General features: G+C 35.4%; 1 protein-coding gene across 1 annotated transcript in view; it reads right to left on the bottom strand.

The window, feature by feature from the left end:
* The window catches only part of B3GLCT (beta 3-glucosyltransferase), a 68,087-nt gene that overhangs the window by 8,219 nt on the left and 39,173 nt on the right, over positions 1–20,695 (bottom strand). Inside the window, exons 8-12 of the mRNA XM_083361878.1 lie at positions 17,997–18,060; positions 12,771–12,902; positions 7,943–8,012; positions 5,234–5,347; positions 4,391–4,490 (exon numbers count right to left, since the gene is read on the bottom strand). Coding sequence (XP_083218004.1) covers positions 4,391–4,490; positions 5,234–5,347; positions 7,943–8,012; positions 12,771–12,902; positions 17,997–18,060 — 480 coding nt within the window. The remainder of the gene's footprint in view (positions 1–4,390; positions 4,491–5,233; positions 5,348–7,942; positions 8,013–12,770; positions 12,903–17,996; positions 18,061–20,695) is intronic.

Raw genomic sequence — 20,695 nt, 5'->3', positions numbered from 1 at the left:
AACAGAGCAAGACAAGACACCAACCATAAAACACGAGCTAAGAAGCAGGAACAATCCAAGCGGTTGCCTTCAGCAAACCAGCCCTCCCACACATTCCCCTTAAATACAGTTCAGGGCGTGGCCTCTCTGTGCCTCCTTCCGAGGTGCCCCATTGCCTTCCTCTGTTTACTCCTGACTGACTGCCTCCTGCGTCAGGCGTCCTTGAACAGGGCCAGCTGTGGGTCATCTTCATCCACGCTGTCAGGCTCACACAGCTGGGTCTGCATCGTGACCAGATGAGAGTGGCCTTGATGGGGGCTTTCATCAAGCTGTCCAATCCCCTCAGCAAGCTCTTCAACACCCCCCTCCTCCTCCTCTGAGTTGTCCGACCCAACTGCCGAACCCACAGGCTGACTCTGAATCACAACACAAGGTCACTTTTCTGAAGACAGCAAAGTTCACATTTTGGACAAAGAGGATCATTGGTTTGAAAGAGGCAGGGCTTTTTTTCTCATAGAACGCTCAGAACGGAGTTCCGGCACCTTTTTTGGATGGAACCTTGTAGGGTAGGCAAGGCAGGTTTAATGACGTGTGAGTTCCGGCACCTTTTTCTTTTACAAAAAAAGCACTGGAAAGAGGAGTAAAAGAGGCCATTTATATTAACATTGAGCACCCCATCTTCAGTCTACAACGCAGCTTTTGCAGCAGTTCCAAGAAAATTCCACAACTAATTGCACTGATTCAGGTGACCCTGGAGGCAAAAATAACCCCCAAGTGGCCTCATGGGCTTTCAGGGAAAGTGCTAATGACCAGATGACCACAAAGAAATACAATCCTTCCATCCCCACCAGCACGATAATTGATGAAGCTTCTTGGATGAGAAGCTAAACGTTTTCTTCTTCTTCCCCAAGGGAAAAAACTGTCCAGTTGCCTTTTGAAAAAGCACCTTTGAGACAACTATGACCGGATGACTGAGAATCTCCACAGACACAGAAGCAGACCTTTTTAAATTTTGGCTATTGCCAAAAAATCATATGGGGCTGAATTACCTTGTTGCATAAAGTAATTTTTAACATTGCTCTTTAATTCTAGCATTTCATGTCAATTTTGAAATATTTAATTATTGCTTTGAATTATTATTTATGATAATTTTTAGAAGTCTTTGGAAGTTGGTGGGATATTAATTTTGGGAATATATACTATATTGCATTTTTCAATAGGTAAAATATATGTAGCAAGATAAATACCAAGTGGGTAGTTTTATTTTTAATTTAATCACTCTGTTCTAGTAATATAGACTAGCTTTTAAATTATGCAGAAAAGAAGGTCTGGGTGAATTTATATGATATAATTACATTTATATTCCAGTGTGATGTACATAAGGATATTTGGCATCAAACGGTGACATTTTAATTACTTATGCAGAAGTGCTGGCTGTGTGATTAACTTTCCAGTGATTCTGTTGCCAATATGGTACATGAAATATAAGCTATCATATATCAGCGAAAGCTATATATTCCAAATACCAAAAAAAAACATGCCCAAATGGATTTATTCTAATGTTCTGTCTGTTTGGCATCACTTAATTCACTTACACATCAGTAAATATTAGACTATTGCTGCAAGACCTGGATGCTGGAAAAGATTTTTCAGAAGCAGGCCACTCTCGTCACTAGTTCAAAAAAAATTCTGAAATATGAAAGTGAGAACTTTTCACATTATATGGCCTGTTTTGTTGCCATAAATACTGTATGTACACTCTTTTCTATGTTCCTAATGCAAGAATTACTCCTTAGTACTTCTCCAAATGTAGTTATTCAAAAAATATAGGTAATCAAATTATGTGAAGATTTTTCTCTTGAAATGTTGTGAACATTAATTTTTAAAATGTGGTACAATGTTTTTGACATTTCCATATTTGCTTTAGATAGTGAGACATCCAGCATATATATTAAATAAATAAGCAAATATTATATTGTGTAGACTATGTAAAAATAATTCTCAGTACTGAAAATGAATTACATTTTACATCTATAGCCACTGTAGAATTTCATGGAAAATTAGGCATACCTTCTGGTAAATTTCTCCTTTTTAAGTCATGCTTATTTTGTATACGATACAATTATTAGATACAGTGTTGAATCTTCAATTTAACAAATATAACTGGGTTTTGAACATGTCAGATTTCCTTCCATTCATTATAATATTTGGTTACTTCAGCATGTGAGAACACAGGAAAGAGAGATTATTTTTTTCCTGTTGTATTAATTAGAAAATGTAATTTTAAAGCATATGTGCCATGCTTTAAATTCCTCTTGTTGCATGATTTAAATTTATAATACTATAATCAGGATATTATCACTGGAAGGGAATACTTGTTTCTCTGAACTGAACCTGTTCTGAGCTTGCACTGATTATATTACCTAATTTGGTAATGAAATGTCTGCAAAAAAACAACCAAACTCAGAGAGCACCAAAGAACTCACAATCAGGACATCTAAGGAAGCCACAAACCTGGTACTTGCCAACATTTTTCAAGGCAGTTTGCCAGAATCAAAATAAGCAGCATTCATACATGGAAAAAGCAATTTGAACCAAAAATATAAAAGTCATTGATTCTGCCCAACAGGCTCTAATACCAAATTCCATGCTGTTCAGGAATATATTCAAATATCTGGAAAAGTTTGTGGGCATAAAGGATAAAATTGTTTTTAAAATCTGCTTTTGTAAAAATCTGCTTGCAAAACTTTGAACCCAACCTCCAAATGTACATACATAGTTACTATGGTTGTACATTAGATTGGTCAAACCTCAGATGACAAGCTGGCGTAGAATATTTTGGAACAGAGATTGTTTCACCCAGACAATAGTAAATAAATCTGAATAGACATCTGTTCTGGGCTTACATGAACAGTCTCGATTAGTTTCACCAGACTGCTGATATCTTAGAAAAGCTGATGAGCAGGTATGCCAAAAGGAAAAGATGTTTCTATTACTTAGATAAGACATAATGATAGTGTAGGTGATGGAGGGAAAATACTGTAAGTGTGTGATTAAATCAGAATGGCCACCTTTGGTTGCTGCAATCACAGAACTGTGGGAGCTGGAAAAATCTTTGGGATTGAAAGAGAGATCTATCAGTATTATCCGGTCTTTTTGTCTACATGGTTGTGTGAAAATGCTTTGGGAGCTACTTGACCTCTCTAAAAACTTAGTTATTTTAAGATAAAAACCAGCCAAAACTATAAATCACCTCTACTGTATCCAGAAATACACACATAATTCCTTATGAACACTTCTTCCTCTGCATAATCTCCCTTAACCCATCTGTTTGAAATCTGGCATGCTTTCTCCCCATCATATGGTCTCCTAGCACAAAAGACTTCATTGCATTCTGTGCACAAAGTCAGACGTTAAAGGAACATAGCTTGAAACCTCCATCATTTTTAGTAAAATTTGTCATGGTTTATTTCTTCATAAAGATTTAGTTGTCCTGCAAATTGTATTCTTTCTAGTGAAAAATAAAATATAATATTAATATATATATATTCCTGTTGGGCTAATGAAGAATAGCATTCTTGTACCATTGTTTTTGCAATAAATTTCTTAAGCAAAGTGATATGCGTAACAGGTTCAATCCATCCCCCCAAAAAGAGTTCTGGAAACTGGACTTCGGGAATGTCAGAATCTGGTAATATACCACAGGATAACAGAATAACAGAGTTGGAAGGGATCTTGGAGATCTTCTGTTCCAACCCCCTATTTAGGCAGAAAATCCTATACCATTTCAGATAGATCACTGTCCAATCTCTTCTTAAAAACTTTCTGAAGCCCTTAGGTGACAAGTAAGCATTCCTGCTTGTCAGCCTGTGTGAGCCAAAGATGAAAATGAACATAATCAACTATATCAATCTTCCCCCCATGGTAACAGAGGATAATGTGGCAAGGAGATTAAGCTGCATCCAGGAGTAAATAGCCAATCTGCTAATTCCAGTGATGGGCTCAAACATGCTGAGTGCTTAGTGCATGACCAAGAGAGAAATTACTTGAGTGAGCTAAAGAAAAGCTTCTTGGTTTGGGCAACCAATGTCATCTCATTATTTGTACATTTTCCACCATATAGCCTCATAAATTCAAATGCTAGAGCAATATTTCAAAATTGCCATCTTTCTAGATACTATGCCACAATGATTTTATGCCACAATGTGCTCAAATATCCAGTAATAAATTTAACATTTGAGAGATGTTTTTAGTTTGTTTTGTTTGGATTTGTGGTCTCATATTCCAAAATTTCATTGCATCCTGAATCTTAACGTTTCATCTGGAATTTGCAATCCAGCAAGTTACATCGGCACAACAACCACAACAGATAGTAGTATAATTCAATTTAATTTGATTCTGAAATTTTTACCTTATCAAGGTATCATCATCCACAATGACTAACCAAGGCATTTTAGCAGGACTATGATTTAAAAATCTTTCCAAAATGGCAAAAGTCTTTCCACAATGACCTAGAAAGTAGCAAAAGGAAAAAAAACCTGGGAAGTAGGTATTAAGTAAATGTTCGGATATATATTCAGGTATGTCCTGTTACGGTATGGGTCAATCAGCTTAGTAACAATTAGAACATATAAAACAGGACTAAGATTCTGGAGATAGATTCTGCTTGGCTGGCTGCCCTTAATGTAATACAGCAATTTAAAAAGAGGGTTGGCCATCTACTCTGCAACACAGATCATTCTGCTATAATTCATCCATAAAAGTGCTGACTTGGGACAGTGCTTTTGTTTGCTGCAATTAGAGTGTCCAAATTCTCAAAAATGGGCTGAGCATTTTAACCTCATTGCCATGCCTATGCTGGCCCTCACAGACAGAAAAATAAATGAAAACTAACGTGGAAACTTCAATATGATTGCCTATCCTTACTGTAATGTAGACAAACATCTAGTCTATGGAGGCTCTGCTCCAATATTTAACCATTCCTGCTCAGCCCAATCCCAAATGATAAAAAGTAGAGGAACTGATGTCACCTTTTGCATCTTAAGTATCACTTTTCAAGCTTGGAGCCAAATTAGCAAAAGCATTTCCTTGTTAAAAAGATAAAGGTAAAGGTTCCCCCGCACATGCGTGCTAGTCGTTTCCAACTCTAGGGGCCAGTGCTCATCTCCGTTTCAAAGCCGAAGAGCCAGCGCTTGTCCAGACATTCATATGGAATAGTTGTTACTATACATGAAAGAAATATATTAAAACCCACCTCTTTCAGTATTTGGTACTCCTATGTCAACAGTAGGTATTGAACTTTCTGCATAATCACTGTAATATTCAATGAATTTGGTTTCTCCTTCCCAGGTTTGCTTCACAATAGGTACTGAATTTTAAAAAAATGAAGATACAAGCAGAAGAAGCAAAATGACCATTTGGAAATAATACTCATCTAGAATACATCATCATGTCTTCAAGTTTAATTTAGTACTATATCCTTTTAGATGGTATCATAGTCATTGACAGCTTATGTGTTTGCAGTACTTGGGCTAATGAAGCAGCTGTTATGCAGCACCATAATGACATGAATTTGAAACCGCTGTCCTAGTTGGTGGGATACAGCAGTCACAATATATTGACTTGCAAAGTAATCCTGAGATTAGAAATTAATCTCATATGAAATTAATGTTTTAAATTTTAGCATCAAAGTAAAAAATGATAAAAAGGAAGGCATAAATACTATGAAAATGGTGGTGGCTGTAGAAGTATTAAAATATGGATGTGGTTGTTCATGAACTGGGAAAATCAACATGCTTTAAGTCAGGGCAGGGAATGCATATGCCATATTTTTGCTTTTCAAAAATTATTTAAAAAGGTTTATTGTGTGTTGATCTGGAGAAAGCATATGACACAAAGAATAGAACTGAATTACGGAACAGTTTGCATGATTATGCAGCTGAGGACTGTGATGCATGTGATAGAAGTAAAACGGGTGAGAATACATGAAGGAAAGGTGAAAGGTTGTGAGGTATGCAAAGAGCATAAAACTGTGGTTGGATTTCTTCAGAAAGAAATAAGTTTTAAAAAAACAGCAGTAATATATGAAATGGTATGCGGATTCATTTTAATAGAACTTTTTTTGAAACCGCAAATCGCAGAAATGAGCATTAGATATTTGCAACAGCATAACTTTTTTGCTCTTCTTAAGTGGCTACAGCAATTAGTAATATTCTGGTCACCATTTTGTGTCCTCCTTAATTCTCTTGATTTAGCATAGCTTTGTAGCTTTGTAGCAGTAGCATGAGTGGACCACAGAAAATTAAAGAGAGCCTTAAGAAATATTCTCAGAAAGTATAGTCTGAAAAAATTGACTTTGCTATAATTAAAACAAGTGATGAGTGAAATAATTGGGTACTGAGAAAATAAATTCCCTCATCAACCTAAAAGACTATCAGAGGATAAAAGTAATGTCTGAAGCTCATTTATCATCTGTATATATCACACTGATAGAACAGTTTATAGAGACAATAGGATCAATACATCTTTGTTGTGATTTGAAGGCAGAGAAAAATGCTGAAGGCAATTTCCTTCAAACAAGGACACTAGATTAATTTACAGTACAGGCTACCAAACTAGTCACTATTTGACATAGCAGGGATGCAAAAAATAGAGGACAGATAAGATGAAAAGAAAATTCTTCATGCTCCAAAGAGCTGTAATTAGAAGAGAAAGAAGCAACCACAGATGCTTCATGTAGGCCAAAATCTTCACTTCCAACAAAACTCTGGTTAAAATTAAATATTTAACATTTAGATAATATGTTTATAAAACACAATATTGTATGCAAAGGTGTCTATGGAAATTCTCAATCATCCAGGTCGTGGTTGTCCCAGAGGTGCTTTTCAAAAGGCAACTGGACTTCACTGTTTTTTTTTCCTTGAAAATGTTTCATCCAAGAACCTTTTTCAGGTCTGAAGTACAGAAGCTTCTTGGATGAGAAACAAAACATTTTAAAGGGGAAAAAAAAACAAGAAAGTCCAGTTGTCTTTTGAAAAGCACCTTTGGGATTGTACATAAAGATTTTCTTCATTTCCATATATACATTAAAATATATTTCAACTAAAAATACAGCATCTGTGGTTAATAATTTCTCCTATCACCCATTATTAGAGATAGACTGTTATTGGCTTTCATCAGAAATGTCAATAAGAATCACATAATTACAAAAATTATTATTATTATTTTTTTAATTCTATTTATATCCCGCCCTTCTCCGAAGACTCAGGGCAGCTTACAAGCTTAGCAGTAGCCTTCATTCTATGTATATGCCTGCTTATTAGGGCTTTCACACACACCCCAAGCGGCATTATTACAAAGTCAGCTTAATTGCCCCCAACAATCTGGGTCCTCATTTTACCTACCTCGGAAGGATGGAAGGCTGAGTCAACCTTGAGCCTGGTGGGATTAATTAATTTAATTAATTAATTAATTAATTAATTAAATTAAATTAATTTGAGTGAAATGGGTGTCAATTCATGACTTTGGTTTTTAGGAATACGTAGATTCTCAGTATTATGCATCCCAAGAAAGAAAACTCTCCAATAGACTGTAAGCTCCACAGAGTTGTGTGATAGCGAGATGGGCAGCAAATAAATTTAATCAATAAATAAATAAAATGTCATATGTACATATTTAATAAATAAATATTTCATTGATTTGCTAGATTTATATCCCATCTTTTCTTGAGAAGCTAAAGGAACCAGATATGTTTCATTTTGAAAACTCTGGATTTATATTTTCAATGCAAATTTCAATTTCTTCTTTTCTAACTAATTTTCACACAAGTGATTTTCTCCTATATCTGAAAAGTTCAAAAAGGGAATATACTAAACAAAAAGGCTAGCTATACTTCTCAAAATGTTATATAAATTAGTAAAAACAGCTTCAGGAAAAAATATATACTCTTAAATCCAGAACTTACTTCTGTCTCCATGGAATTTCCTGCATGTTTTTACAGCAATAAAGATATCTGTTTTCTTCACAGGATCACCCTAAAAATAAAATGCCATCCACATATATTTTTTCAATTTATGCATTTTTCAATTTAGATTGATAATTATGCATTCATTTTTAAGACAAGAGCTACAGAAGACAATTCCATTCTCCACAAAATATTAAAAAATACATTTCTATATCTGAAAATGTAAACAATTTAAATAATCAAATGTTGCCTAGCAGTATTTGCCACTTAAACTATAATAGAAATTCAGATTGACTAGTGATAAATAAGAAAAAGAAATAGTAATCACAGCAGTGAATGAATACGGACCTAGCCAAAGATGGTTGAATCCCATTGATTTTAATATGAGAGTCAAGTCGGAAACTTGACATTAAGTAGATCATATCTCAATTATTTTGGCTAGATCACATTTCCTAAACTCGCTATGTTCACCATTGTTTCATAGCGAGAACCCAAAGACTTCCTCTGCAATAGTTCAGTGGAATGTGCCTGTTTCTCTTAAGATTCTGCTAAGACTTTTTTTTACCTTTTTCCTGTCATCAGTCAAATATTTATAAACATATACAAATAGAAACATACACAAATGTAGTTGCAATAGGAGCTATATTTTTATGGCCATATGGTTAATTTCAGGATTCTTTGGATCTTATCAGCAAATGTTTTTTATAAGGATTCCTGGTAGCTTCTAGAAATGGTAGTCCAGTTTTTTTACAAATATTCAGTGAAATGGTTGTACCCAAGTCTTGTTATTTGGCTGTCTCTCTTTCTCTGGAGGATGATAAAAATTCCTGTTTCCAGAAGTGTCAGCCAAAATTACAACAATCATTCATAAGAGGGAAGTATCAGACACTTGGTAAAACCATAAATGTAGAAAAGTGAGAAACTAACTTGAGGAGAAAAACCCAAACCCATGAATGGAAAAATACCTTAGAAAGTATAAACCAGTAGTTGCAGAAAATATTGCTAAGATAAAATCAGAAAACCAAATTGGAAGGGCTTAATATTAAAGTTAAGCTTAAGAAAATGAATGCACTTTCATTTGGCTTGGAACCAAACTCATGCTATGCATACAGTTTACAGTAGTTTCTTGAAGTTGATTTCTCTCTAATCTCTTCTCTATGTGAGAGGAGATGGTTTAAAAAAAGCAAGCAATTTCTGTAGGCAGCCTCTCCTTTTCCTGACCCTTTCTTGCTGCCAGCACAATCGCATTGCTCTCAATGCGTAGAAGAGCAAACAGCTTATTTCCTTGCAATCCCTTTCTCTTCAATAAATCTGCCCTGCAAAGAGGGTAGAGAAAAAAACACAGATCAAGCACAAGACATTGCTACTGACTGTAAAAGGGGATCACTGACTGAGAGATACTGAAAAGGTTGTAAATGATTGTAAATTTATTTTTTCAGCACTGTCATAACTTTGAATGATTGCTGAATGAATGGTCAATAAGCAAGGACTACCTGTATGGCTTTGTTATGAAAACTTAAATGAAAGTTAAGAAATTTGCAAAATAAGTCAAGAAAATTCAGATTACCAAGTAATTGCAGTTATCTCTGACACAAACACACACACACACACACACACACACACACACACAAAATGCACAGAATTTTGCAATCCAACTTCAACAACTCATGGAAAGAGAACTGCCTGATGTACCAGCTGGATTTAGAAGGGTCAGGAGCCTTTGATATCATTTTACTGCATCTAATGAATGATGGAAAAGGCAAAGGAGTTCTAAAAATGTCTCATTTTGTTTTTGACTATGTAGGCCACACAACAAGTTGTGGCTATCTTTTAAAAACATCTCATCTGCTTTTTGAAGAATTTGTATGATAACCAAAAATAACAGAATGGAATATGGAGCAACTAAGTGATTCAACATTGGCACGAAGTGCATCAGCATTGTCTATTGTCACTTTCTTTTATTTATATGCAGAATATATCATGAGAAATGCAGGAATAGAAGAAATAATATTTGAAATTACTGTAAAATTGTTTGGGGCAACAGTTACCTCAGATATGTTCATGATATATTTTGATGGTAGAAGCAAGGTAGACTTAAGGAATCCCTTGTTGAAAATGAAGAAAGTGAAAAAGCCTATCTGCTGCTCAATATTAACAAGAACTAAAATTATGTCAGAAATTCAGAGGTCTGATGGTACTTTTTCTGACAAATGCATTTTATTTAAAAGCTTTCTGGAATGCACCTTACTTCATCAGATGCTTTTTAATCAAATTCCTTAATCACAGTTCTCCTCCTCCTCTGGCTAAAATTACAGTATGTCAATAGATAATGGCAGCCTTTATTTCTCTGTAAATCAGTGGAGAAAAAAATTGAAAAAAGTTCTGTAAGTACAAGAAAAGGAAGACCTTTTCTTCCCAAGCTGAAAATTCACAAGATTAGTCACTTTAGTCATGAAACAGGAGGTAACCATTTGGTGAAAGACTATGACAAACCTATACAACAAACTAAAATACAAACACTTGCCACTGACATCCAAGTTACATGTTGTCAAGATTTTTGCTATTAGTTATTACAGATGGCTGTGAAAAGTGGACCACTTGAAAGGCTTAACAAAGAAAATGGTTCCTTTGAATTGTGGTGCTGGAGAAAAGTGGAATAATTTGGACTGGAATAAGAACAAATCACTCAGAATTAGATGAAGTAAAACCAGACTGCTAAAAGTAAGCACTAGTAATGTGCCTAACCGTCAAATATTTTTGGATACATAATGTAACAGCAAGAGTCATTGGAAAAGATTCTTCTGTTTGGACAAATCAAAAGCACTGGACAAGAAGCCAACCAACGATAAGGGTTACATATAACACAAGTATGTTATAAGAACACAAAGAAGTTACAAGTTACACAAAGAAGTTACAAGTTACAAATATGTTTCAAGAACACAAAGAAGCGGTTACTGACCCACAGTCCTGTCCAGCAATGATCACTGAATCACCAAAGAGTCAGAAGCAATTGAAAAACAGATTGAAAGAAAAATATCTAAGCTCTCTGGTGAACACTGTAATACCAGCTTTGAACATTCTAAATCTTTTACAGAAATAATTGTATAGTTCTTTCTACCACACGATAGCATTGCTATTGCCATATTGCAGATCCCAGTAATATTAGCTCTATGTTGCAAATCACAACAAAGGGATTATGGATAAGGCTGAAAGAAAATGGATTGTCTACCTGTTGTTTCCCAATCCTATGTTTTCCCATTAAAAAAATGTTAATAGGTAAAATCAGTTAATAACCATTTTTTCTTAATTAATGAAAAAAAAATGTGGTTCAGTACAATGGGACATGTTAAACCTGAGACGAGTCAGTTTGATATAGTTGTTAAAGTATCAGGCTAGAAATCCAGAAACTGTGAATTCTAATCTCACGTTCGGCTGAAGGCCAGCTGGGTGACCTTGTGCCAGTCACTCTCTCAGCCTTGGGTAGAAGAGAAGGGCACTTCTGAAAACACTTGCAAGAGAATTGTAAGGACTAGACCAGGCAAATACCAGGAATAAAAAACTAACCTGAAGGCACGAACCAACAAACCCCCAAGATGGATGACATCTTGCAACTGACCCCCCTGCCTTTCTACTCTGCCTCTTTTCTCCTTCTTTGAATGAAATGGCATTTAGATATAGTGAATCAAGGAGACCTTTCAAATGTCTTGAGGGAAAACAACCCCAATCCTATTTGTATGTGTGCACAAAAGTACTGAGAATCTAAGAAAATAAATTCTGCAGTTTTCTAGCCTATTTGGGAAAATGACTCCCCTTAAAAGCAAATGTTAACTTTGCAAAAATAAGATAGGTTTCCTTGCAACATTACAATGGAAATCAAGATGATGAAACTGACTATAAAAAATAGATTGGTAGTGTTTCCCACTCCCATTTTAATTATGTTTTCTGAAAAGTTACCTTTGTTATCAGGCATTTTCTTTGTGCCGAAGCCAATAATGGAGAGAGAGGGAGAGAGAAAGACAAAGACAGAGACATAGAGAGAGAGATATGCTGAGGTGTGAGATACTATCTTGAGGTTTGAGCAAAAGGAAGGGGTAATATTACCTATTTAGTTAAGTCACAATTGCTGGATGGATAGAAGTTGCAAAATGCATGCTAAAAACAGATTCATCCTGAAGTGTGGAAAGTTTATGGAAATGTCCCTTTTACTGTTTATAAAACTAAGGTCCCTTTACTTTTACTTTACTTTTACAGCAGAAGAGTAAAATTTGGTCATGCCCTCTATTTGTACCTAAGGTAAAGGTAAAGGTTCCTCCGCACATGCGTGCTAGTCGTTTCCAACTCTAGGGGCTGGTGCTCATCTCCATTTCAAAGCCGAAGAGCCAGCACTTGTCCGAGGACGTCTCCATGGTCATGTGGTTGGCATGACTAGATGCCAGAGGCGCACGGAACGTGTTACCTTCCCACTGTAGTGGTCCCTATTTTTCTACTTGCATTTTTACGTGCTTTCGAACTGCTAGGTTGGCAGAAGCTAGGACAAGTAACAGGCGCTCATTCTGTTACACGGCACTCGGGATTTGACCCGCCAAACTGCCGACCTTCTGATCGACAAGCTCAGCGTCCTACCCACTGAGCCACCGCATCCCTAACCAGTGACAAATTTCAGTATAAATAGACGCATTTCTTTTTCATTTCTTCTTCCTTCAATTTTACCAAATTGTTTATACCCGCATAGTTCTCAATTTGGAAAGTTTTAACAAGATACATATGGAATAGAATAGCATACTTGCTCTATATTCTTTATAAGGAGAAGCAATCAGGAAGTACTTACACATTGTGGGAGGAAATTAGTGAATGTAGTGGCACAGTGAGCATCATGAGGAGAGTTGAAGTCTTCTGTACAGAATTCAGGCACCGGCGTGAGTTGTGGTCCATTTCCTTTCTCCCAAATGTATAAAGCAATCTTTCAAAATGTAATCACATACATAAGTAGATATGCATCATCTATATGCATTATCAGAGACAGAATTACACTGAAAGTTATTACTTTATCAATTTTCCGAGAAACGTTTGGATGTTCCCTAGAGATTTTCTAAGAAACCTAAAAAAAATGCAAAGCAGAAAAAGGCACTGTTTTCTCCTCAATTAAAATAAAAATCAACCAAAGGAGAAAAGATACATTTCCATTACAAAGATGAAAAGCTCCAGCACATAATCCTGCAGACAACTCTTGGCATCTCCAATAAAGCTTGGAAATACCGTGCTATGGTTGACAAACCATTCTAGTGGCTCTAGAACATTATTTTCCAAACTTAGCAACATGGTGACTAGGGAATTCTGGGAGTTGAAGTCCACACAACTTAAAAGTAGCCAAGTTTGAAAAACACTGTTTTAGACACTGAAATATGATAGAGCAATGGTCTGAACTACAATAAGGCAACTTTTTATGTTCCTCACAAGAGACATCAGCATGGGAGTGACTAAGAAAAAATACAGATGGGAATGTAAGATGTATAATCTTCTCAAACTCAAGTTTGGAATTATAAGAAACAATATATGACCTTTTCTTTAGATGCTGCTTTTGAGCATGCCCATTTTCTTTGGACCTCTTTCCCTGACAAAAGTCACAACTGTTTGTTTCTCTGAGATATGGAAAGGGAAAACTAGGAGGGTTGAGGACAGCCAAAGTTAGAGAAAGAGCAAATCAACAAGACTGCGCTCATAGTGCTTCTCTTGCCCTATGGAATATCATTCTCACGAAGGTCAGACTGGCCCCCCACTTTGCTGGCCTTCCAGAAATATATACAATATAAAATGGTTATCTTGGACATGAACTGACTGTGCATTCCAGTTGACTGTATAGTGCGGTTTTATTTATTGTAATGTTTGCATGCTTATTTTTGTTTTGAAGGCCATCCAGAGTCACATATGTAAGATGGATGAAAGAAAGAATGAAAGAAAGAAAGAAAGAAAGAAAGAAAGAAAGAAAGAAAGAAAGAAAGAAAAAGAATTTTACCACACATATTAGTAAGTTACCTCATAAAACAGTAAGCTCAGTGAATATTGTTTATTCACTGGAGAAGACGACAACACAAATTAAAAATAAGTTCAATCAGGACTGACAAGAACAGATGGTAGGGAGGGTTAGAAAGGGCATAGTTGTGTTTGCTTCCCTGTAGCTACTTTTAACATTTGAATACATTTGGCAAACAATCAAATAATAAAAGTAAGAGACTTATTTTAAAATCATGTTTATACTGACAGTGGAATGATTTACTATTTCTTAATGTAATATAAAACATGCAGCATTTTAGAAAATAATTAATGATTCAAATGCAACTTGACATTGGTAAAGAATTGGATTAGGTTCTAACACAGTAGGAGCCTGCCATTTCAGATTATTTTCAGAAATCCTCCTTTAAAAAAAAAGAACCTTTGAAAGGAATAATTGTAAAGATATCCATAATAAAGTCAGCATGTGCCAGGAAAAATATGAATATAATAAAAATATGGATTGTAATTAAATACATTATAGCCTATCCAAGGCCATAGAGCACTGAACATAAATGAGGAAACCAAGAAAAGTATGACTTGAGGCATCAAATACTTTTCAATGCTTTGTATTGAGTCAGAGTGAATCACAATTATTTTCACTTTAGTAATACTATTATTAACATAAAGTGCAATAATAAAAGGAAAAACAGTAATGTTTGAATGTATATCTCATGAATAAATTCAGCTTGCATTCTGGAAAAAAAATGAATTTTCAGTGGCTCTTACAAACTTCTACAATCTCTACATTGTTAAAGATATAAAACAGGATATATGAGAAAAAGAAAGATTTAAATGCTGGTAGGCTATTTGTTTTCAGAAATATTGTATTCCTTATTTACAAAGATCGCCTCTTTCCATTCAGGATGGAATTCCCACTGCTTTAAGATGCTGTTGTAGAGACTAGAATTATCATTGCTGAACATTTCTATGCTGGATGAGGTTGAATTTTTGAGGAAGCTTCTGAGGGAAATCAAAGAATCATAAAATCAAAGGGTTCTTGAGGCTGATAGCCACTTTGCTCAACAGGAGAATCAAACCTAAAGGAATCGTATCATAGGGCTACCTACTATCTACCTGAAAATCTGCATTTATATAAAGGCTACCATCTTTCTGGAAATTAATTCACTGTTGAACTAAGGTGACGTTTTGCCTAGTATTCAGCTAGAGTCTCCCTTCGTATAACTTAAATCCATTATTCCTTATCTTGTTATCTGAAAAGAAGGAGAACAGATCTTGGCTTTCTTCTAGGTCACATTTCTTCAAGTATTTGAAGATTTTATATCATCATTCTGCCTTTTAATACCCCTTTAAATCGTCATGGATATTTTGTGCAGCAACATGACTTGTATTTTTTACCTCACTGGAACTATTAGCAACTACATGATCATGGTTTCCTTTCCCCATGTTCTGCCATGATATTCTACTTATCATTGCTCTGAATCTGTTAAAAAAATTAACTTTACTTTTTAAAAGGTTAAGTTAAAACTTTTTATCTTGGACTTTACTGGTCCAAGATAAGTCTTTAATTGCCCTCAGCCTTTAATTCTATTAAAATAAAAACTGTTAGCCTAATACAATCACTTTCTTCCAGTATTGCTGCTATTTCCATTTATCAAGTACAAACTATCAAACTCACAAGTGCAGAGTTTAAGCTAACTACTTTATTATGTTCTGCCTATAATATAGAAATCTCTCCAGTTTGACAGCGTTCTCCTGGAAACAATTAGATAAGGCTCCAAGGAACTTGGGTGTGTGTGTAGACCTTAGCTCTTTTGCGGTTGCACAGTGACTCCAGGCTAGCTCCACATTTGATCCCTCCTCCCTGCCAGAGTAGGTGCTTCCAAAAACAATTTCATCAATTATATATTCTTTATTGATTTATATCAAGTCAAGAAGACTATGTCTCTTCCACTATCATTAAAAAGAGAATATAGAAGACAAGCTGGGATTTTCCTGAAATAACTATGCTTGGCAGAGTTTGCCTCACAATTATATGTCTAATTAATTTTTTCTTGGCATCATTACTTGAAACCTGTTTGAAAGATCTAAGTTTGCTTATGGAAAGTTTAATCCATATTGTCTTTTTGCATCGGGAGGTAATAGCAGACATAAACAACAATGTAATTTTTATACATTCTTCTACTTGTTTTAATTAGATGTTCTTGACAGGTTCATTTCCTTGAATTTCTGAGCAGGTGTGAATACTTTTAATATTTACTTCATCTCCTCCTCCTCCCTTTCATTTGCTTCTGTTCCTTTTGAAAAAATTATATCTTTCAGCTGCTGAACTGTAATCCTCAGAAACATCCCATTGGGTCTCATACCTACTAAATCACACATACACAGACACACATGTATACAGTATGTATGTATATGTATATATATGTATATATATATATATGTGTGTGTGTGTGTGTGTGTGTGTGTGTGTGTGTGTGTGTGTGTGTGTGATTTAGTAGGTATGAGACCCAATGGGATGTTTCTGAGGATTACATATATATATATGTAGATCTTTGGTCATTCGGGTTTTTCCCCACGTAGAATTGGAGGTATCAGGGCAACGTTTCAACGAAATCTCATCGAAACGTTGCCCTGATACCTCCAATTCTACGTGGGGAAAAAACCGAATGACCAAAGATCTACATACAAACACCCGCGAAAACCTCAAAAAACATATATACATGTATATGTATATGTGTGTGTATACACACACACACACACACGTGTATATATATATTATGCTTTTTTTAAGGTTGAGTTCTTTAACAGGGCCCATTACACTAATGCTCCCTTTTCCTTCTGCACTGCCCAAATTGTTTAGGATTCTATCTAAAGCAGGGATGTCAAACTTGCAATGTCACATGATGTGTCGCAATGTATCAAGACTTTCTTTCCATTGTCCACAATGTGGTGGGTGCGGTTTTGCCATGACGCATCCGGCCTGCGGGTCGGAAGTTTAACACCCCTGATCTAAAGCCTTCCTGTTGAAGCTCATCATGGTTTGAGCAAATGCACTTTTATTAGACTTTTATCATCTTATGCCACATTCAAAGGGCAAAATGTGATTTACTGCATGCATAAAAAGCCACTCCATCCTGGGAAAAGGTGCAACTGCTTATGGTGTTCCTGATGGGAGCAACATATACTTTATATCTGTTTAGCAAATCACAATTTTTTTCTTCAAATCCAGATTTTTGCGCAATCCTAGTCCTTAAAACTATTATCTCCTGTATTTAAACCAATTCATCAACAGCATTCTTTTCTTTCCCATCCTTTTTGCGTGAACTTGAAAGATGGATGGGAATACCACCTTAGGCTCCTGGTTCTTGATCTTTCTTCCTCATTAGATATTTTAGCTACTCCTGGCAATATCATTTGTTCCACATGGATAAGCAGGATGAGATAATTGAAAGTTGTTCTGTCCCATCAATAATCTGTGCTCCTAGCAGACAGCACATTTCATGAGTCCACAGATCTTGTTAGTTTCTCACCTGCAGCAGTGAGTTGTCAATTACAGTCATTCATTTGTCTTCTTGCGGATGATATGACATGATTTCACCTTTGAAAAACTCATGAATAAAACAGTAGGCCAATAAGAGTTACTGAATGGCATCCGGCAGAGGCAGGGCCTATGAATACACAGTATTCATAATCCCTTTACCTGCTACTTGCAATTATTTTTAGCTAATGTACTTTTAATACAAAATTCTATAAAGAGGGGTTGTACTTTTAGACTTGCTTTTGTCTCTGGCACTGATCAATAAACCAATTTATACTTCAGCAAAGATCCGTAGGTCTCCAGTTTAAAAAAATGACCTATTCTCCTACAATAATGTGATTTTTGGCTACATAAGATTGTTACCAGAGACAGGATTACTGATACTTTATATTATCTGAATGTTATTACTATATATGAACAAAAATACTAATATAACTTCTTTGTATTTATTGTAACCTGATTATATAAAGTAAATCATGTTCAAGTGAATCAGAAAGGGCTTACCTCATGTTTTAAATCTATTGTAAAATCTGACTTTAAAGGTTCATTCTTCAGTCTCCTTGCAAGCCTAAGCAATAAGAATAATAAAAACATAATACCAGTATGTGGGAAAACATCAAACTTTTAAAATGCAGTTACCCAACCATTACATAGTAACACAACATTCTGTAATCCTATCTTAAATGATGACAATATAGTGAAGATTTCCACATTAGAAACTGATGAAATATCAATGACTATTTGATAGAATCTGATCATGGTAAAAAAAAAGTCTGTGATTCATGAAACAGAGAAGATGCTTAGAATATAGATAATGCCTATTCTGATCCAATAATAGTGGAGAACTCCTATTTCTTTGTCCTCATGGCAGCTGAAGCAGCTACCAAGACAAACCTTCCTTGGAGGTCAAAACCAGACACTGCGTGGCACTTTGAAAGTAAAGTCAGCTATATCTTTTAAAATTTGATATACCTCTTTGTTTAGTTAAGTTGGGTGGAACTATTTTCAGCTTTAATATATGGGCAGTACATCTGACCAAGTCAGCCAGTTTGGTATAGTGGTTTAAGATCAGGCTACAAGCCAGGAGCCTGTGAGTTTTAGTTCTGCCTAGGTAGAAAGCCAGCTAGATGACTTTGGATCAGCCACTCTCTCTCAGCCCTGGCAAAGAGGAAATGGCAAACAATCTTGCCAGGAAAATAGCAGGGACTGGTGTAGGCAGTTGCCATATGTCAACACTGACTCAAAGGCACGTGTGCACACACTCTGTCTCTCTCTCTCACATACACACAGAGAGAGAAAGCTGGCCAACTGAATTTTTGATTTTTGTCATTAAAAAAATAGCAGATTATATGATGGCATAGTTTGTCTTTCTGAAAAGCAGTGCTGTCAACTAACTTGAAAAATGTGTTTAAGCCTTAAGAAATTCAGGACCTAAGATTCTTAGTTGTTAATATTCCTTTTCCAGGTAGGCAAGGAATCTTCAAAATCTCAGGTAAATATTTTTGCTGTAAGTCAGCCTTTCCTACCTGGCACTATTTAATTCTTGGATTCCAAGTCCTTGAATTCCCATTTCATCATGCCCACTAGGAATTTTTAAAGTTGCAGTCCCAACATAACTGAAGATAATCTGTAAACAGATTATCCAGAAAAACAGATAAGAACAATCTTTCCAAAAAATAACAAGTGCCAAAGCACCAAAGTTGGGGAATATGAAACACACTTTATTAAAAAGCTCAATTTTGTGTATTTCACTGCAAATATTTAATATTTCAAACTTGTGAGGCAGGCAAACCTGGACCACCTGGACTTCTGGAAGGACTGTTATTGCTAGTAGCATGATGTAAGTGAATCTTGAAAACCTGTCTAAGCAATTCTCCTGCTCAGTTTATGCCTAACATAATTAAAGCAAGGTTGCTCTTTCTCATATTCTCCCCATCCCTGGCCTGAGGTGTCTCTTTTGCAACAGTTCTTTTTCCTCGGATTATTAAAATAGTAATATATTAACTAACATTGGTAATATGCAATTTAATATGAAAATATATATTTCATTTTATGGAATTTATATTTTTGTATAAAATTATATATGTATCACTTTAATTTCTGAGAGGCATTCTTCGTCCAATATTTCTTCTCTTTTACTTTGTACTTTTTATAGTTTTAAAGTTTTTTAATAATAATAATGTTGCATATATTATTTTATAACTCTGTTTACTACCCAGAATCATTTGTTTGCGAGATGGGCAGCCATATAAATTTGAATAAATAAATACATTCTACTCAATATGTTTCATTTATCTGTGAGCATTTCTGACTAGAGTGTTCAATTTAATTCTTCACTTCCATTGCTTTGCATTTTATTATGTATCAGATTATTTGGATCATTTTCCATCCTGGATTTTGTACTGAAACATCCCTGGTGTAAGAAGGTTCTCAATCCAACTATAAGCCTGGGATTTGATATGGAGATGCCTCTGGTTGCCTGACAGAATACCTCTATTGGAGACAGATTGTAACATGAGTATAGCAATCTTGCTATGCTCATTTGTAGTTGGGCATCAGAGGAACTATGCTGTAGAAATTCTGGATTTGACTTCAATCTGTTGCTACCATATTGTAAAGTCCAATAATGTCTATTTTTCTGTTTTTCAATACAGTATTTACATGCTGTGATCCTGTCAATATTGTGCAACATCAGTCTCCAATTCTCTTTGGACCGTTCTCCAATGCTGAGTTGAAGTGTAGTCATCTTTCATTGATTCACATAAAACTACACTGGCATGAAATGTTCTGTTCCGCTGCCTAATCTTAACTTGCCTCTACTGACTTTGTTCTGAGTCATGCCATAGTTTTCTCCTCATTATGCACGGGCAATGTATAATAGTAACCTAAGTAATTTGCTGATTGTTTAGCTTTGTTGCCTTCTCTTTCTCTTTAGCATATCACCAACTAATAGGAAAGACATCTACCAAACCATGATACTGTAGCAGGAAAGAGGAAGTTCAGACTGTATGATCCTACCCATCATCACTGGGTTCCATCCTGCGTCTAACATTCCATTTTATTATAATCCAAGTTAAATAAAATTAAAAACTAATAATGGGTCAGTCATGAAGAGAGCTGATTCACAGGTAACATTTTTATTGCATTTTGCTTTTTCGTTCACTTTTTTGTATGAAGAACAAATGCTAAGCTTCATTTTCGGT

Source organism: Vipera ursinii (genome assembly GCF_947247035.1).
Source record: "Vipera ursinii genome assembly, chromosome: 4".
NCBI classification, from domain to species: Eukaryota; Metazoa; Chordata; class Lepidosauria; order Squamata; family Viperidae; genus Vipera; species Vipera ursinii.
Note: the sequence above shows the minus strand (reverse complement) of the source record. Positions and strands in the feature narration are given on the sequence as shown.